Source organism: Leuciscus leuciscus (genome assembly GCF_965113295.1).
Source record: "Leuciscus leuciscus genome assembly, chromosome: 7".
Taxonomy (NCBI): domain Eukaryota; kingdom Metazoa; phylum Chordata; class Actinopteri; order Cypriniformes; family Leuciscidae; genus Leuciscus; species Leuciscus leuciscus.
The window spans coordinates 17,044,108-17,063,998 of NC_138731.1; the positions used below are offsets into that span (position 1 = coordinate 17,044,108).

Here is a 19,891-nt window from a genome sequence, read left to right on the forward strand (position 1 = left end):
AGATAGATAGATACGTGGTTTTACTACAGTTCTATTGTATACAGTAAAACCATAGTAACCATCACTGTAGTAACCATGGTTTTACCATCCTTTGCACTCAGGATTGAATATAAACATGCGATAAGTCCGTGCTTAAATGAATGACCCTAGGAAAAATATTTAGTCTATGACAAATCAATAGCCCATTAAATAGCTGACATGATTTAATTAGTAGCCTAATTAGTTCCCAGCTCTTACATTAAACTGAGTTGGCATAATTAGTTAATTAACTAATAAAATCACAAAATAAATTTTCATAAGATGCTAACATATAGCATTGCTTATTCCACCACACAAATGACTGTTTATAAGGTGACAATCCGTTATACGATTGTAGGCTGTATCTTGAAGATTTTTGTATTTTATTGTATCTTCGATCTGTTATAAACACGAAGATTGACATTTCGTTAATAAAATAAATAATAACACAATGTTGTAAAAAAATAAACAACTCTAAGTTCTGGCTATTGTCACAACGCGCTGAGTGGAAGACAGACTAGAACAGGATGATGAAGAAAGTTTCTTTAATACTCAAAATAATTTCCAGAACAGAGAGATACTCACACACATGTAGCCAGGGCCGTTTCTAGGCATAGGCAAACTAGGCAGTTGCTTAGGGCGCAAACAGCCGGGGGGCGCCAGTAAGAGCCCTAGTCACACCAAGAGATTTTTTTCTCGCCCAAGCAAGTGGAAGAATTTTTTTTTTTACATTTCCAATAACAGACAGTATATTTGCACAAAATTCCTGTGTTTATGACAAAAAGACACCTGCCACTAAATATCTACAGTAGGTAGGTCGTTGGGCGCGAGGTGATTGAAAGTAGCTTTTTTTTACACATTATAATGTATAATGTGCAAAGTGTGTGTTGATATATATACGATATATATCAGTCAGATTCACAAGGCTTAATGTGTTATCAGAAGGGGCTCTCTAACAAATAATGCATAGTAGTTAAATTATAAAAAGATGCTTTAGAAATATGCTACAGTAGGAGTGTAGGCTACATGAAAATACTATTTGAAGGAAATGTGTAATATTATCCTAACACAACTTCTATTGTGATTGTGAAAATGGTCATGACTTTCAGAGGCCAATTTAAAATGATCTGTAATGTTGTTTACTGCAAAATCTGTTGTTTAGTACAAATGCACATATTGCCTGGACCATAAAATGTTTAATATTTTTATATTATATTTAAAATGAAAAGAGGCAGGTTTGTGTTTTATATTGTTTTTTCATAAATAGGCAAACGTTATGTGCAGTTGAATATAATCAATATGCGTTGCCTGAACCACATTTGTGTGGCTATAATGTTTAAGATTTCTTTAAATGAAAACGAAAAGAGTTAGTATGGTGTTTTATAACATATTTCGTTGCCTAAAATAAACTCAGAGATAACCGAAGTAGCAGAGCGAGCTGAGTGACGCGCGCTGCGTTAGTACGCAGTACTCGTTTCATCTCTAGAGAGAACCGAGATTACGTTAGTAACCGAGTACGTTCTCTTACGAGAGGTTCTCTCGTACTGCGTAAGTCTTACGCTAGGGGAACACAGTGTAAAACGCCGTGCATGCTAAGATCCAGCACCAAAGTCCCAAGGGCAAGTGCCCGGGCTCATATAGTACATGATCATAAGTGACTCACAGAGAGCCCAGGAAGAGTGGCTAGAATAGCATCATTCCTATAAATGCATGTAGGGACCAAAGCTCCGGGCGAGGATGCCAGATCGAGCCCCTGGCTTGAGAGAGGAGGTCCCTCCTCACTGGTATTGGCCACGGGGCAGCGCTCGTCAGCTGCATAAGAACTGGGAACCAAGCCTGGTTCTTCCAGAACGGAGCCACCAGTAGCACTGAGCATCTGCTTTCCCTGATCCGCTCTAATACCTGAGGTAGGAGCGCGACGGGGGGAAAAGCATAGAGCGGGCAGCGGGGCCAGACGTGGGCCAGCGCATCCCTGCTCTTGGAGAAAAATTCCGGACAGTGAGCGTTTTCTTGAGACGCAAACAGGTCTAATTTCGCTCTGCCGAATGTCTGCCACAGCAGTTGGACTGTCTGCGGATGCAGTGACCATTCTCCTGCTGGAACATTGTTCCTGGACAGTCTGTCTGGTCCCACATTCAGGTGGCCAGGCACATGCGCTGCTCTGAGCGAGCGCAAATTGTGCTGAGCCCATACCAGGAAGCGTTTCGCTAACCTGTACAGGTTTCGGGATGTGATGCCTCCCTGGCGATTTATGTAGGCTACCACTGACATGTTGTCCGAGCGGACCAAGACGTGGTGTCCTGCTATTTGGGGATGAAAGCGCCTCAGCGCGTTGTCGACTGCCATCATTTCCAGGCAGTTTATGTGCAGAAGCTTTTCCCGTTCTGACCACTGGCCGAAAAACGGTCTGCCCTCGAGCAGTGCTCCCCATCCCGAGGTGGAGGCGTCCGTAGACACCACCTTCACACTCAAGGAAGTCCCCAGGCTTACACCTGACTGGTACCAGTCGGTCGCTCTCCAGGGTATCAGTGCTGAGACGCATTTTTGATCGACCTTGAGGCGAAAGAGACCTGAAGTCCACGCTCGACGCGGTACTCGCGCTTGTAGCCAGAACTGCAGTGGGCGCATGCGAAGCAGACTCAGCTGGAGAACTGTAGATGCTGCTGCCATGAGACCGAGCATCCTTTGAAACTTCTTTAGCGGGACTATAGTGCCGCGGCGGAAGGTTTCTGTCATGCGCTGAATAGTCAGTCTGCGCTGTAGCGATAGTTGAGCTGTCATTGACAGCGAGTCCAGTTCTGTGCCCAGAAAAGATATTCTCTGACTGGGAGACAGTGAACTTTTCGCCCAATTGACTTCGAGACCCAGATTCTCGAGATGTTCGAGTAAAATGGTTCTGTGTTCTATGAGCTCTGTATGTGACTGAGCTAGAACCAGCCAATCGTCCAAGTAGTTCAAAACTCGCATTCCCCGAAGTTTCAGGGGAGCGAGGGCTGCGTCCATGCACATCGTGAATGTACGGGGTGCTAGGGACAGGCCAAACGGTAGGACTGTGTATTGATAAGCCTGGCCCTCGAAGGCGAATCTCAAAAATTGCCTGTGACGTGACGCTATTTGTATTTGGAAATACGCGTCTTTCAGATCTATTGACACAAACCAGTCCCCGTGGCGAATTTGCGCGAGGATTTTCTTGGTTGTGAGCATTCTGAACGGGCGTTTTAAAAGCGCTTTGTTCAGTTGTCTTAGATCTAGAATGGGTCTGAGACCCCCGTCTTTTTTCGGAACCAGAAAATATCTGCTGTATAGCCCCCCTTCGCTCTGAGCTTGAGATAAAGGCTCTATTGCCCCTTTGCTCAACAGTTTCACAATTTCGGCACAAAGTAAATGTGTTACTTCCTTTTCTACCGTGGTTCCGATTCGCGCCGCGCAACGGCGGGGACGTCGAGCGAACTGTAGCGAATAGCCTCTTTCTATAATGTTCAGCACCCATTCTGATACACCGGGAAGCTTTGCCCACGCATTTGCGTGCATAGCTAAGGGTTGAATGAGATCGGAGCTCTGGCCGTGACATAGTGGCGGCCGGAGAGCTTCGGTATGCTGTATTATAGACACCGCATTTGCAGCGCTCGAGGCGGGGAGTGTGCTGATCACAGCGGGCGGTTCGCCCGCGCTCGGCTCTCTCATGGCGGGTAGCTGAGAGACGGCGAGCGTGGGGGAAACCGAGGGATTCGTCATGTCTGTGAGTGAATGTGGGCGCAGGACAGCGGGCACATTTGCACTGAAAACACCGTCGACCTGAGTCGGCTGTATGTGTGTTGGTTTCGTTTTTACAGAAACCGAGAGACATGCAGTGTGTAGTGTTTGTGGGCACTGGGATGTGGGCACGCTCACTACATTCTGTGCGCAATCGACATGAGTCGATTTTATGTGCGCGAGCCCTGTGGGGCTGGCTGTGTCTGTGTGTAGGAATGGGCACTGGGCAGTGGGCATTTTTACTACACTCATAACACCGTCGGCCGTGGCCGGAATACCAGAAAATACACTCTTTACAGGATTTATCTGGGTCGCCGTAAAAACGGCGTTTGTGTACAGGCAAGCGGGTAGTGTAACCGACTTGTTTACTGCAGAATACACTGGAACAGTCGCATGTATTGGAACTGAACGAGCGAGAAGTTTTGGTGGAAGCCCGGCCGCAGCGGGACTTAAACACCGTCGTTTTCCTAAGCTGGCTAGGAAGACTTTGAGGCCTCGGGCTTTATCTCAATCTTCGGCCGAGGCCCACGTGGAGGGGGGCGGCGGCCGACAGAGCGAGAGCGCGGTCTCTGGTCCCGGGCCTGTCGACGCTGTGAGGCGGCGGCGGGGGGCGGCGGCTGCGAGCTGCGAGCAGACGGCTGTTTAGAGCGGCCTGATGCGGAGCTAGAGCGCTTTGGCAAAAAGTGCTTCATGGCCTGCGACGTCTTTTGTACCTCGGCGAATCTGTCCGCGAAATCCTTGACGGACGATCCGAAGAGGCCAGTAGCAGAAACGGGGGCGTCGAGGAACACAGAGCGCTCCGAGTCCGGCATTTCTGAAAGCGTCAGCCAGAGGTGTCTCTCAGCAACGGTGAGAGAGGCCATGTTCCGCCCTATGGCCTGTGCAGCGGATTTTGTAGCGCGGAGAGCGAGGTCCGTAGCGCTCCTTAAATCCGCCACGTTGATTGCTTCCGTGCCTTCCTCGTCCAGCTTTCGGAGAAGGTTAGCTTGGAAGATCTGGAGAGTGGCCATAGTGTGTAGCGCTGATGCAGCCTGCCCAGCGGCGGTGTAAGCGTGACTGTGCAGGGTAGATGTAGCGCGGCAGGCTTTTGATGGTAGCGCCGTCTTAGCCCGCCGTCCAGCAGAGGGCGGGCAAAGATGGGCTGCTACTGCCTCCTCCACCAGAGGAAGAGCGAGGTATCCTCTGTCTTTAGCACCGTCCACCACGGAGAATGCCGCTGAAGCAGAGGAGCGCAGCCTGGCTGAGAAAGGGGCGTTCCAAGACTTTGCCAGTTCTTCATGAAGCTCAGGAAGAAACGGGGCGGGTCTTGAGGGCGTAGAAACGCGGTCCCCTTGCAGGAAACAACCGTCCAGACGGTTGCGTGTAGGCTCGGCGGGCGCGGACCACTCGAGGCCGAGGCTCTCTGTGGCCTGTGTGAGCAGACGCATCAGCTCAGCTTCAATACTGGCCCGTTTTCCTGACGACTCGCGGGCAGAAGAGGGGGCGAGGTCCACAGAGCTCGCCCAATCCTCGCTGTCTGACGCCAGGATAGAGCAGTTGTCCTCCTCGAAAACTGCCGCCTCTTCTTTGTCATCTCCGGCGGAAGCGGCGGCCAACGGCGGCCACTGTCCGGGAGTGAGAGACTCGAGTGAAGTAGGCGGCGAAGCTGGCGGGCGAACCGGCGAGCTTCTCTCGGTGGGAGGAGGCTCAGGGATCCGCTGAGCACGGCGCTTCTTACGGCGCGGCATCGCAGCGGGAAGTGCAGGCTCGTGGAAGGTTGCCATGCGAGTCCTCAGAGTCGCCATAGGCATAAGCTCGCAGTGAGGGCATCCGCCGTCGGCGAGCGCTAGAGCTGCATGTCCTTCACCCAGGCAGGAAACGCAGATGACATGGCGGGTCCCGTCGCTGAGTGGGGCTCGGCACGAGCCACAGGATGGACGAGACATCTTAAAAAAGACGCTCTGCTCTTTTTGTGAAGGAGTGTGAGTCGCGGCGGCGAACACACACTAGCAGTGAAAAGGATATGACGCCGGATAGCGTAGCAGGAACGGCGGCTGAAGGCGGCGCGGCCAGCCACTCCAGGTACAGTGCTCGTCCCGCTGAAAGGCTTTTTCCACGGCGCGGCTTCTTCTCTCTGGATGCAGCGATGCGTGAGCTCCGCTGAAGAGATGAAAAATCGGTAAGCTAGCCTTTCGATGCTATATTTATAGCCCCAGGCCACGCCCGTTTCGGCGGGACGTGACGTATTGGGCGCGAAGCACCCCCATTGGTACTGACGTCACGATAGGGCCTTATCGATAGGCTGCTGCAGTTGCCGCAGGGCAGCCAATAGGCGCGCAAGCCGTCTCGCCTATGTCTGCATGCTGCCGCAACGCGTTTTACATTATTTCAAAATTAAGGATAATTTTTTGGCTTCAGTATCTCGCGGAAAAGAGATTTTCCCCTAGCGTAAGACTTACGCAGTACGAGAGAACCTCTCGTAAGAGAACATGAATTTATGCTGTGAAAACGGACATTTTAACATGGGGGCTATGGACATTTGCTCCCTTTTGGGACCTCCCTCTAGCGGATTTTCGATGTATTGCAGTTTTTCGCACTTCCGGGTAGGCTTCATTTTTCAGATCAGAATGTTGCCGCTTGGTTTATATACTGTCTATGTTGTCTACGAGTGACGCTGCGGAGCGAGCAGGAAAATACGGAGCGGATTAGCGGAATCAGTGGATCTTTAGAGGAGCGATAACAGAACGTTTTTATGGGAATCTTCTGGAGGGTTAGGGAGGGGGGCGAGAGGGGCACCTCAGCCGATGAGGGCAGAAGGGCAGTGGCTCTAGCCACCGGGCCACCCCCCTGTGCACGGCCCTGTTGTCGTTATTGTGTCATATGTGTTAGGGCTGTATATTATTACATTATCAGGTTAGAATAGTTATAGTATATTGTCATTATTAATTATAGTAGCTATATTATAGTCTTGTTATATGAATTAGATAATATTATTTGGATTGCTTTGGATTTTTGGATCTGGACTGTATTGCCCTTTTGGATTTGTTTGCCTTTGTGACCTTTTTTCTTTCTGGTTATGGAGCCAGCAAGAAAGAGGGAATCATCCCCTGTCTGGAATCAACAGAAGCATCAGTGTCCTCATTTATACCAGCTGGCACTGGCATTTTTATGTTCCCCTGCATCCTCTGTTCCTTCTTTTCCAAGGCTGGAGAGATTTTGTCCGATAAGAGGAATCGTCTAAACGCCAACACACTTGAAATAATTCTGTTTCTCAATAAAAATCTATTGTAATCCTTCCTTCACCCACCCCAAACTTCAGTGTTGCAGTTTGCTCCTCTACATCCCCAGTCCCATAAGCACAACACTGCACTAAAACTAGTAACGGTTCACTGCACAAAAAACCCCCAGAAACAAATTTCCCACCCCAGACTATTCTGTTGCAGTTTACTTTACTACACTCCCTCGTCCCTCCAACATAAGCACTGCATTCAACACAGTGTCACTTTTGTTGTTCATACTGTCACTATCCAAACAATTTATGAATAATTAATTAACTGTGTGTGTGTGACAGTTGTCTCTGCACAAGTAAATTCAGACAGAGAAAGATACATATTTTATATTATACCCAGGCAATGGACAAATGTCTGCTCAGGTCTTTTTTTAACCCATAAGAACCCGGAGCAATTTCTCCTTATAGGAAAATTATGGGGCATATAAAAACAGACAAAATGGACCACTTATAACATGTTTCTGCAGTTGTTTTTGAAATACAACCCCTCCTTGTGAAAGATCTGTAATGTTACATATATGTGACATTGGGCGTTTATGATACATTTTTAATGTTACATATATGTCACATTGGGCGTTTATTTCTCATTTGAAAAAAAATATTTTTTACAGGTTTTTTGCTAAATAACTGTTATTTTTCTGTTTATTTTCTTTTCCACAACATACATCAAAATTATTATTTTTCTGGGAAGATAGTCGGGGTGATAGCCAGGCATTGTTTGCGAAAAATATCAAGCCATGGAAGGATCTTCCAACACTTAACCCCTGCTTGCCGATTTGCCGAATCATTGTTGTCAGTGAAGTGTAGACTTGCTAGCAGGGTCTGAAAACGGTTGCTTGACATGTTGTCAGCCACCATGGGACACCTTGTGTCATTTTCCCAGTATGCACGATTTCCTGGCATTAGGTGCAGAGTCAGACCCATGCGCAGATGGATACCAATCAGTATTTCCATTTCTTTAACAGTGGTGTTAACATTCTTCTGAGTTCCAGATTTTTGCACACTGTACAAATTAGTTTGTTCCTCTAGTGTAGAAGCTCAAGCTTTTCTGCTGTTATGAACTTTCTGAAATACTCCAGGGGTGTTGGAAGATTGTCTGGTGGTGTGATACTCGGCCCTTTGAATGTGCACTCAGGGATTTCAAAATGTTTCTTTCTCCAAGATTTTTTTTTTTTTTTTTTTACCCTGGCTGGTTGTATTTTGCTTCCCAGAGTTTATGTTTGGTTGTGCAGCTTCTAAATCTAAATCACTTGATGCTAATATCTGAATCAGACCCATTGATCCTCCATGTCTTTCTTGCTAAGGGTGTAATCAGGGCCATCAATGTCTTCTTCCTATAGTCACGGTCACATCCCTTATACTCACTGTCATCTCCCTGGATAATTTTCAGCACATTCTGAATATCAAGTTGTTTCCTGAATCTATCATGTTATTCTTACAACAAAAATACCAAAAATAGGACCAACATATGATATCAACATCTTGTTTTAGTAACAGATTTTCAAAATAGTTTCAAAATACATTTCATTAACAATGTAATTAATTTTGACATTATTTTTATGTTTATGTTGACATTTTTTTTATTATATTTTGTTAAAATATGCTTTGAAATGAGCAGCAGAAAATATATAACAATAAAATAATTGAATCAGATAAATTAATTGAGCAGATCATTAACATTGTTCTTAATGTGACATATACGTCACATCAAAATTCCACCTACTGTTTTAAGGTTAACCGCCCGATGTGACATATATGTCACCACAATATTTTCACAGCTGGTTTTATATAAATTTGTTCAAGAAATGTATTAAAATCAGGTTAAGTGTAATCTAGGATATGTTATTAAAACATTAGAATTGTTGCATGGGTTGAAACATACCTTTAGTAACAAAAACAAGTGTTTTTAAAAATAGCTGACACTGCAACATGTGCTAACCAGACAGGCCATCATTTTGGAAATGTTGCCATGGCAACAAAAATGCACCCATTGTCACATGACTGAACCTGGGTGTTCCTTATATGTCACTAAGGGACTTCCTGAATTGAAAGTAAGGGATAATGCTTTAAAAAGACCTTTCCAGATAATCACACGTGTTTGTGACACCCGCGTCACTGCGGGTTCTTATGGGTTAAAGGTTACAGTCAGACATTAACAGTGAGAAGAAAATAAATAAATAAATAAAGAGTTCAGATGCAAAAGCCTCTAAATGCCATCTGAAATTTTCATCTAGAATGATCATTTTTATAAAGCTTGTATATTTAAGTTCAGTAATTTCACTTAAATGACAATTAATAGGTAATTTGCATTGCCATTTAAGTGAAATTATTTCACTTAAATATACAAGCTTAATAAAAATGATCATTCTAGAAGAAAATTTCAGATGGCACTTGGAGGCTTTTGCATCTGAACTCTTCAAATGTTTATTTATCAGGGGACGACACTGGTTCAGAATAAATTAATTTGACTGATATTTCGTTGCACAGTAGCTAGGTGTCACTAGTGAGCAATGCTGAATGAAGCTCCTTCGAGTAATGAACCTTTGGCTGAAGCAATGGGCTGCGAGGTCTCAGTGGTTCAGGAAGCCTCATTTTGCCATCACTAGTATTAATCTTTCACCCTTTTATTTCAGCGGCGTTTGCCTTTAGTCCATATAACGTTACATTGTTTAATTCGTTTTCTAAGATGGACGGAGCAGCCGCGGCGCTACTGACCCAGGCCTAGGCTGTGTTCAGCCCCGACAAAACGTTGCACAACGTTTTTTAAACAGAAACGGTGATGCGTTGAACACACTGTTCTGATGACATAAGAGTTGCAACTATGGCAGCTGAGAAGGCCATTCTTTGTGTTCTTTGTGAAGAATTTTCGGAGCCTGATGAAGTCGGTATAAATATGTGTTTAATACTACAACATATGCCCGATGTTACAGTTACTGCACTTGCCGCCCAGAACAAAAGAGAACATCCAAATCGAGTGAAGGGATTGCTGAAACTGAAGCACACATTCAGGGCTGCCAACTCTCACGCATTGAGCGTGAGACTCACGCAATTGACACTTTTCACACGCTCTCACGGCACACATCCATTTTCCCACGCACAGAAAAATTGCGGAGCAAAGAGGTACTTTTAAAATTAAACTAATTATCAGCTCTTAGATTCCGTCAATTTTATTACGAAATTCAGACAAAAATACGTTTGGCGCTTGTAAATGTGACGTGACAGATCGCTGCGCCTCAGTTCAAGTGCACGTGAAACGATCATCTGTTACTTTTTTATTTAAAGATGCAGTACAACTTACCTAAAGTATACATAATATCGACCAATTAGTGTTTTTCAACCACGGAAAGAGGTCAATATATAATAGCAGGAGAACAATTACATTGTTCTGTTGTTTATCTGGACAACATAACGTTACATTTACCTCAGGAAAGCCATTTAATGACCATAGCATGTTAATTGAATAGAAAAAATAGCTAGAGAGGAGATTTTGCTGAGCACTATATTACATATTTATTATATTTTTACTTATGTCATTAAATAATTGTTATTATAACAAAAACTGCATTATATTTAATTTCATTTGTTATTTTTAACCTTTAATAATACCAGCAGATTGGGCCCTATATGTTTACAGCATTAGGTGAGATCTTTTTTTTAAAATAAAATTTAAAATAAACATGTATCCAAAGTAGTCAATATTGAATCAAAATCGGAATCAAATCACAAGAATGGAATTGAAATATTGACTTTTTTGTCAAGCAATAATAAAAACTGTATCCTACCAGTCATTGTACAATGTAAACATTGTAACATATTGTCACTAAACTTCATAAAATTCTATTTAGTTACCAAATGTTTTGACAATCACAATTACACTTATTGTGATGCAATATTTGTTTTTACATAAAATTAAATTACTTTCCTTGAACCCATTGTGCGAGTTCACTTTAATACCGCATGCTTTATATACATGTTGCTGCTGATTGGACTGCAGTTCTGACACACCCACCAAACAAGAGAAAACGTATCTCAAACCCCGTTGCACACCGGTGCACGCCGTTTCCAGGAAACATGACGTTCAACCCGGAAACCGTAGCAAAACGTTGCACACCGTTTTGAACTTGAACGTGCCCCTAGTGAGTGATTTTCATTCTAGCATTTCATCCAATAAGCAGCCCGAGGAAAGCTTCTCAGCCAATCAGCGGCTTCTACCCCACGTGTGGCCTCTTAAGCCTGCCCACAGGCTGCATCGTCACCAGTAAGTGATCCAATGAAATGAATGCCGTTGGCGCGCAAGCTTGTTTTCATTTAAATTCAGCAAGAAATGCATCTGGATGCAAATCCCCATATTTGTATTAACAACAATACCCTGGAAACGGTTTGGCGTCCTCAAATTAAGAATGGCCTATTGTTCAGCATTTAAATAATAATAATAAAGAAAATAGTACAAAATTACCCTCCTCTTAACTTACAAGCTTGCTTTTCTTATTATTAGGCCTTTCCTGTTGGTGTCCAGCAACATTTTTAAATGATTGCATTTAGGCTACAAATGCATGGAGCCGAGGACTGTAGATGCGTAAATGTTTTCAGAATTAACGTCTCACCTACCAGTTTTCAATGTTGAAATGATAGCAAAGATGCGCGTGGACTGAACGGTTTTCTCCACGAAAAGGAAGAAAAAATGGGCCTGCAATGAAGGACATATGTCCTGTGTTCGAAATCGCATTATCATTCACTATTCCCTACATTACTCCACTAATATAGTCCATTTGAAGCAGTTGATAAAAACCTTATTCAGCGCTCGACTCTCACAGTGCATTATGGGTATTATCTAGCTGTTGAGCGCAGTTGTACACTCGTCACTGTGGTATTGAATGAGTAGGCTACACTCAATAACGTCCACTGTGGGTTCGTAGTGGACACCACTACAAGGGTGATTCTCCAACTATAGGAGCACTTTTGGCACTGTGAGTTTATGGAAAATTCACTCTCTTAAAACACTCTTAAAACAATCTTCCTAGCTTCATTCATTTGTCTTCTAACACAATATAACAGTGGCAGTTTTAGAATTCCATGGATTATTGTTATTTTTAACAGTTTTTCTGAAGAGCGCTTTCAAAGATGTCATTTCCACCACTTTTCAATTTATGTATTTTATGACAATATAATATTGTAAAACTGATTATATAAGATTATGTATCAGTCAACAACAGTGGCTACCTAATCATGTAACAAAATAAATCTTAATACTTCATGAACTTAATGCATTTTTATTTAAAGTTGCTAAATGCCACGAGTTGGGGGATTTTTGCATACAGCATTTCATTTTTGCTCAGGTCTATGTTTATTATAAGTCACTCACACATATATTGTAAGTAATGAACTATTACTGCTTGATTTAAAATACTTTTAGATCCACATCATTAGTTATTCTTTTTTTTTCTTTTCTTAAAAACTGTAGTGGTGGAAATGACGGTTTATGGTGGAAAGATTGTTTCTGTTTATTTTTACTTAAATTACCAGTCCAAAATATTTTAAACCATGTATTTTATTATTTAACATATGAGTTGAACAGTATACCTAATAGTTTTAAAAATAATGATTACAAATGATATGCAAATTATATGAACCAATATTAGCACTCCCTCATGTCAGGACTAGGCTACTTTTGGACTTATGTTGTTTACTCGTAATAAACATAAATACATTATTTTCATATTTGTTGTACATAATTCAACCGAACAACAGCCAAGGTGGAAATGACGCTGAATAAAAATACTCTGTATAAAAGCTTGAGTTACCTTGATTTATTTATTTATTTATTTATTTACATGTGCCTGTAGTTTCATCTTCAACTAATACTACCTTTTCACTATTATTTCCATGATTACCAAGTAAATAAAATATTTAAGGTGGATCTATTAAAGTGGATTTTGTTGAAGGAGGTGGAAATGACGGAAAACCTGGGGACAGACTTATTTCATTCCAAAAATAGTTTAAAATTATGATATACATATGGAATTTCGATGGTATGATATTTTATTTGTCCTTAAGACAAACATGTTAAAAAATATTTTTAAATCGATACTTTAATATCATTTTTTAACATTCAAAGAGGGCCAGTCTGGGTTGGGGACAAGCATAAAACTGCAAAATCTGCTAATAAACAGCCTTGAAAAAGCATTTTTAAAAGAAAAAAGGGGCAGGATTTGGTGGTTACTAGGATGTTGGAGCATGAACTTCATAATGACAATTTATTTATGCACTTGTTTGTTTGTTTATTTACAAAAGAAAAAGGCATCGGACACAAAAGTGCCTGTAGTTGGAGAATAGCTCTGTATTTGATATTTAACAGGAAGCTAACGAATCACTGCAAAAATATCTTTCCAAGAAATGTCAGTAAATCCAATACATTGTATATCTAACATACACACAAATGAGATCCTGTACAACATTCTCAACATGGCAAAAACTCTCACTCATACACACACACACAAACAAACAAACACAAACAATGCATTCAATGAGCCTATGACAGGGCTGGGCTTTTTTTTTTTTTTTTTTTATGTTGTTTTTTTTAATAAAAACTCACTCACACATACAAAAATGATCCAATCAATGATGACAACCAATGGAATGATCCAATCAACCACCTGGCTCATCACCCTCTCTCTCTCTCTCTCTCTCTCTCTCTCTCTCTCTCTCTCTCTCTCTCTCTCTCTCTCTCTCACTCACACACACACACACACACACACACACACACACACACACACACACACACACACACACACACACACACACACACACACACACACACACACACACACACACACACACACACACACACACACACACACACACACACAAACAATGCATTCAATGAGCCCATGACAGAGCTGGGCTTTTTTTTCAAATAAAAACTCACTCACACATACAAAAACAAAGAATTGAATGAGCCAATGTCTGACCATGTTTTTTGGTATGATCCAATCATCCACCTGGCTCATCAGACTCTCTCTCACACACGCACACACGCAGGCACACTTCAGAGTCAGATCAAAGTGCTACTGCAAGGTTTTTTTTTTTTTTTTTTTTTTGTATAGTCTCACCTAACACAGATATATCTTTTTTTAGATAGTCAAAAACTTAAGAGGTCAAATTAATTTTATACAGTGGTTCCGAGTGGTTCAGAGGTCAGCCAATATGCAGCCATTGAGTAGCCTACTATAGCCATCTAGTGGCTATTGATATTATTGTTTTTTTTCTTAAAGGGATAGTTCTCCCAAAAAGGAAAATTCTGTCATCATTTACTCACCCTCAAGTTGTTTCAAACCTGTATGAATTTCTTTTTTCTGCTGAATACAAAAGAAGATATTCTGAAAAATGTCTGTAACCAAACAGTTGATGGACCCCATTGACTTCCATAGTATTTTTTTCCCCCTACTATGGAAGTCATTGGGGTCCATCAACTGTTTGGTTACCGACATTTTTCAGAATATCTTCTTTTGTATTCAGCAGAAAAAAGAAATTCATACAGGTTTGAAACAACTTGAGGGTGAGTAAATGATGACAGAATTTTCATTTTGGGGTGAACTATCCCTTTAATTTAATACCAATATGAGACACCAGATGCCAGCAAAAACACTTCAACCTTTAGGATTTAACTCTCAGAACTTAGTGGAATGATATTTTTAATGTAGTTAAATAAATATTAAATATGACATAAAAATAAGCATAATTTACATAGAAAATGTGGTACTTTTACTGGTAAATAAATTCAAAAATACCCCCAAAATAAATAAAAATACCATAAATGGATGGTATAAATTTTATCGAAGACAGTGATATAACATTTATAATAAATAAAAAATTGGATCACACCTGAGACCTCTGTGCCCACATTTGTCCACCAATGAACAATTAAGGGCTGTTATGTGAATAGGGCATGAGGGCTAGCCTGCCTATGGTCCCCCAGTGGCTAGACATTTTGATAGGTGTAAACCAAGCCCTGGGTATTTTTGAGAAAATGAAAGCTCAGACAGGCAAATCTAGAATCTTCCCTTTATGTCGTCATAAGAGGAAAGGTCACCTCCCCTTTCTCTTCTTTGCCTGCAAAAAGAATTTGGCCCGCCCATGAGAAAATGAGCTGCGCTAGCGCGATATTGGTCTTTCCTCGAGAGACATCATGGCTTGCAAACGAGCGAAGCATGGCAGTTGCTCAGTGTTTGGATGTACAAATGAACATAAAAGTATTTTTTTAGTTCCTTCATCCGAGCCTCTGAAGAACCAGTGGGTTATGTGAATTTCTGATGTGTTCAAGTTCAGACAGATAATCTTTCTCTCAAAGTCGTTCAATACTGTTTATGCATCAGTAAATCAAGCCAGTGACTAAACAATCAACTTCACGTCGTTTCTCTTAGTAGGATGAAAATAATCGTACTTAAACTGTGATTAAAATATATACAGAAAGCGATCAAAGAACAATCTCTTTCCAATCGCCCAAGCTGTCCAATCACACAGCGCAAGTTTATCTGGACACTTGCCATAACTCGTTATGAAATCAATGACGTTGTTACGCTGCACAACGAAGCTCTTACTGTATTTACATCATGTTTGCATTGGTGAAAGCATTAGTGAGAGTGCAGAAACTGCGTTGCAATAAGATCTTCATTCACGCGATCAACAGGCTGTCATCTGCTCAAAGCTCATCACTGCAACCTTTTATGTGATGGGAATAGATCTAAATACTTTAAAAACTTCTCACGGTTCGTTAATCCCGATAGCTGTAATAGTAAAAACGTATAATAGCTGTAATAGTAAAAGTATTCGAGAGAGTTCCATGTAATGCTAGCTATTTCATATGCAAGCATGTCAGCCAATCACAGCAGTGGGCGTTTACACTGAAGTCTCACAGCTGACACGCCCCTTCAAACAGAGCGTTCAATATCAGAGGCTAAAATCAGGCTAGGAAAAATGCCTTTTATTTCTAAATTATTAAAAATTTTGATCTTAAAAACATACTAACATTATAAGGTCACCCCAGGAAACATTATAAAATAAAAAAATAATCCATGTCATGGGACCTTTAAGTTTTCAAAATGCACGAGTAAAGTGGGCTCTCTCCCCCCGACTATCTGGCCCCCCATAAGAGAGCCACCCCCCATAAAAAAGCACTCTCATCCCCATAAAAAAAAAAAGGTTTTAAGTCTAAGAAACAAAAACGAGCAACCTTTATATGTGGGCTTGTAATGTACTCTAAAGATCAGTTTATGTTCATGGAGGTAAGGACCACCTTGAGCCAAGTTATTGAGGTTTCCGTAAACATCATCATTTATTGTGTGCCATGACACTATGGCTGTTGTGGGTAAACCAATTAAAAAAAAAAAAAAAATTGGTCAAGCGACCTCCATTTGATCTCTTGAAATGGTTTGACCCCAATGTTACAATTACACAGCAATGGTGTTATAAATGTGACATACATTGGCATTTGTGTAGGGCTGTACAGTGTGCCATATCCAACAAAAGCAAACATTTGATTACATGCTTTTATTTCAAACTCATTTCATATCATCAGTGCTGAGTGTTTGATATAACTTCCTTTTGTGATCTTATCTGAAGTGGCTTCATATGATAGAATGAGGCAGAGAAATTAAATAATTTTTTATAGTATTCTATAAAGTGATAGAGGCTACAGTATGTCAGTTAGCATTGCATTATATATGCTTTATTTTTATGAAAATACATGAGATGTCTAGAAGAACACAGATAAACCATTTATTGTCTTCCTGTTTCATCAGTCAGAACATGTCTATCTGTGTTGTATTCTGCTACAGCGATATCTGAATGCCTTTTTATTATTTAAGTTTTATGACTTTATGAGTCTCACTTATCTTTCTGCACGAGAGTGCTCTCTGGCTGCGAGTATGAAATAAACATATATTACACTGCATGTGTGTACTCAAAAATGTTCACAACACCCTATTTTAAATAAAAAATAATAATACTCTCTACACTGTAAAAAAAAAATTACATCCCCAAGTCAAAAATTTCAAGTGACCGATAACATCTAAATTTTTCAATTAGTCTGACGTATTATTTCTCATTGAGCCAATGTTAACAGACTATTGCAACAAGAATTTCACTTGGGCCAACTGAAAAATTTAGAAGTTATCGGTCACTTGAAATTTTTGATTTGGGAGGGTTAGAATTTTTTTATAGTGTAGAGATATTTGAAATAAACAAATGGAAATCTATATGTTTTTCTCCACTGTGGAGGAGTTTTTTTCTCTCAGTGGATGCATAAGATTTCCTGACAAAAATTAAGAAACTGCCGTCACAGATTTTTATCATAATAATATAATATTTTATTACATTTTTATTAAACTTTAGAACTTTCTAATGATTCATAGGAAAATGAAGCTGTATTTTCAAGTGCTCAGCCAAAACAATGGATGTTGTTTGGATTGTGATTAGTGATATTGGGCTATATAAACAAAAATGACTTAATGTCACGTCTGCCATTTTCCTGTAGTCACAATAGTAATAAAGAAAAAGTAATAAAGAAAATGTGTGTCTGAAAACATTTCTGGTTAAGGTTTGTATTTTGTGCGTCCTGTACGGAACATTAATGTCCTTTGTTAGTCACATGTCTGTTTAGGTGATGAACTGCATTACTTGTGTCTGTTTTCAGAGATGGTAACACGCGTTTCATACTTGTGCTACACTGTGGCCTGTGCTATACAAAACTTTCAACCTCTGTAGCACCAGTGCGTGCATAAAGTCCAGCCCTGCCTTGTACTTGTTTAATTGACTTAGGTTACACAGGCAATTGCTACTTAAATATCAAAAAGTTCTGATGTAAAATGTTTAACTTTTCTGAAAAGAAAAGAAAAAAATTACATCATACTTGTCCATACACCGAGTTGAATCTCTCAAAGTACTGACTGGTTCGAGTCTGTATCCTCCCTCTGGCTGGTGCCTGTGACTAAAGTGAAATGAGAAATTAAATCATAAAAAAAAAAAAAAACTATTTTTATGAAAAATACCATTTACAACTTATTCAATATTTAAGTGATGGGGAAAAACTCACAAAGTCCTGTCCTGTTTCTCTGTGACTTAAATCTTTGCTGTTTTTCCGTCTCCTGTAAACATAACTTACAGTATCACATGTGTTGTTCTCACATCTTTTACGTATTTACATATCATTTCATATCTTTACTCATCATCTTTTCTATCTCTAAAATTAGCAGAGATAATGCATTAAAGCTAGTGAAATAAATATATGCATTCTGGTGTGTCAAATATTTACTAATATTTATGAAAAGGTCACTGTCACTTCATCATACATGTACATGAAATCTAAAATCAATAAACGATCTCATCAGTTCATAGTGTGTTATTGTCTCTCACCTGTGAATGCTGATGCTGATGATCAGAAAGACCATAATAACTCCAGAACATGAGGTGATGATGATGATGATGATGTAGAGCGGCATTTGTTTGAGAGACGCTGGTCTGTTTTCTGACACACAAAAGAGTCAAACACACATGATATCAGTGAACCAGCACTCTTCTAGATACTAGTCACTGGTTACAAACATACTTATTTATTCTATAATAAATGCAATTGTTTTTGAAGAAACAACAAATGAAATCATGGAGTAACCTGTTATTGTTAATGTCCATCTTATTGCTGCTGGATAACAGGTGTAGTTTCCTGCATCAGACGCTTGTATTTGATGTATTTTTAATTCTTTGGAAACGGCTGGGTTGATGTGAATCCTGTTTGAGCTGAAGTTTCTCATAGTTCTGTTATTGGTCGAGTGATAACTAAAAATAACAGAGCTGTTCATTTTCCATGTGAAATCTTCATCAAATGGGGTTTTGTTGCAGTAAAGTGTCACTGTTTCCCCCACAAACACTGTTTTGTTGATGTGCTGCCGAATGCTTAGCTCTTGATTTGATTTGGAATAATCTGATGAAAAGACAGAAACTACATCAGAAGGCAAAACACAAGTGTGAACACATGCATTCAAAAGACACACCGGTTGCTCAATTCCTTAGTCACCGTGAACACACACAAGAACATCACACAACACCAAAACCAAACAATCAATCACAACAACAATGTTACGACATACCTGCATAAGTCAGTAAATGAATGATGACCCATATATTTAAATGAAGGATTCTGGTTTGAAAGACCTCCATGATCGCAGAAGGTAGAAATGAAGCTCTCACTCTCCCTTCAACATTTCAAGCACTTCTGATCAACTGAGCGAGTCTGTAGACAGGAACGAGGGGAAGTGGTTACATGAGAGTGGGACACCGCCGAGAACCACTGAGCTCAAGTGAGCAACGTGATGATCAGAGAGTGAAACAGCTCAAGATACTGATTATTACAGCTACTCTTGAGACAACATAAGGATTATACAAAAGAATGTTCAGAATTGTATATTTCTTACATTATATTTGAAAAGTACTGTATGGGTAGTTGACTTAAGATTTTTTGTTGTTGTTGTTGTTTTACCAACATCAAGAATTAATTAAAACATTTATGAAAATATACAAAAAAATAAGTTCTATGTATATAAAATAAATGTTTTTAAATGGCATTATTAGTTAATTTTAAAATGGTCCTATAGTGTAAATTAATTTTTTAAATTACATATATTCCATGTTTCTCAAATATGAGATCATGAAAGCAAAAAAAAAAAAAGAAAAAGTAAATGCTGTTTAAAATGTTTAGGATGGAGTTTAACACGTCACACCAGGTGTGTTTAGCAGGTAATGTAATCTTTCTAAAAACTATTCTTATTATAATTATTTATTGCTATATTTTTGATAAAGGCA

The 19,891-nt window shown here is 40.4% G+C and overlaps 2 protein-coding genes across 4 annotated transcripts in view; both read right to left on the bottom strand.

The window, feature by feature from the left end:
* LOC309503139 (nectin-3) overlaps positions 1 to 11,831 on the bottom strand; it is a 57,499-nt gene extending 45,668 nt beyond the window's left edge. For 2 of the 3 annotated variants that reach the window (XM_082175850.1, XM_082175851.1), the window contains exon 1: positions 11,648 to 11,817. In XM_082175850.1, coding sequence (XP_082031976.1) covers positions 11,648 to 11,771 — 124 coding nt within the window. In that variant the 5' untranslated portion in view covers positions 11,772 to 11,817. Of the gene's footprint in view, positions 1 to 11,647 lie in introns of all 3 variants that reach the window. The other variant, XM_082175852.1, reaches the window with a different exon arrangement.
* Positions 11,832 to 13,671: 1,840 nt separating this feature from the next.
* LOC309503163 (uncharacterized protein) lies at positions 13,672 to 19,338 on the bottom strand. The gene is made up of 5 exons (XM_082175887.1): positions 19,180 to 19,338; positions 18,705 to 19,013; positions 18,449 to 18,560; positions 18,129 to 18,180; positions 13,672 to 18,023 (listed from the first exon to the last, which is right to left on the bottom strand). The coding sequence occupies exons 1-5, from the start codon at positions 19,247 to 19,249 to the stop codon at positions 17,940 to 17,942; spliced, it is 627 nt and encodes a 208-aa protein (XP_082032013.1). The 5' UTR covers positions 19,250 to 19,338; the 3' UTR covers positions 13,672 to 17,939.
* Between the last annotated feature and the right edge of the window lie 553 nt (positions 19,339 to 19,891).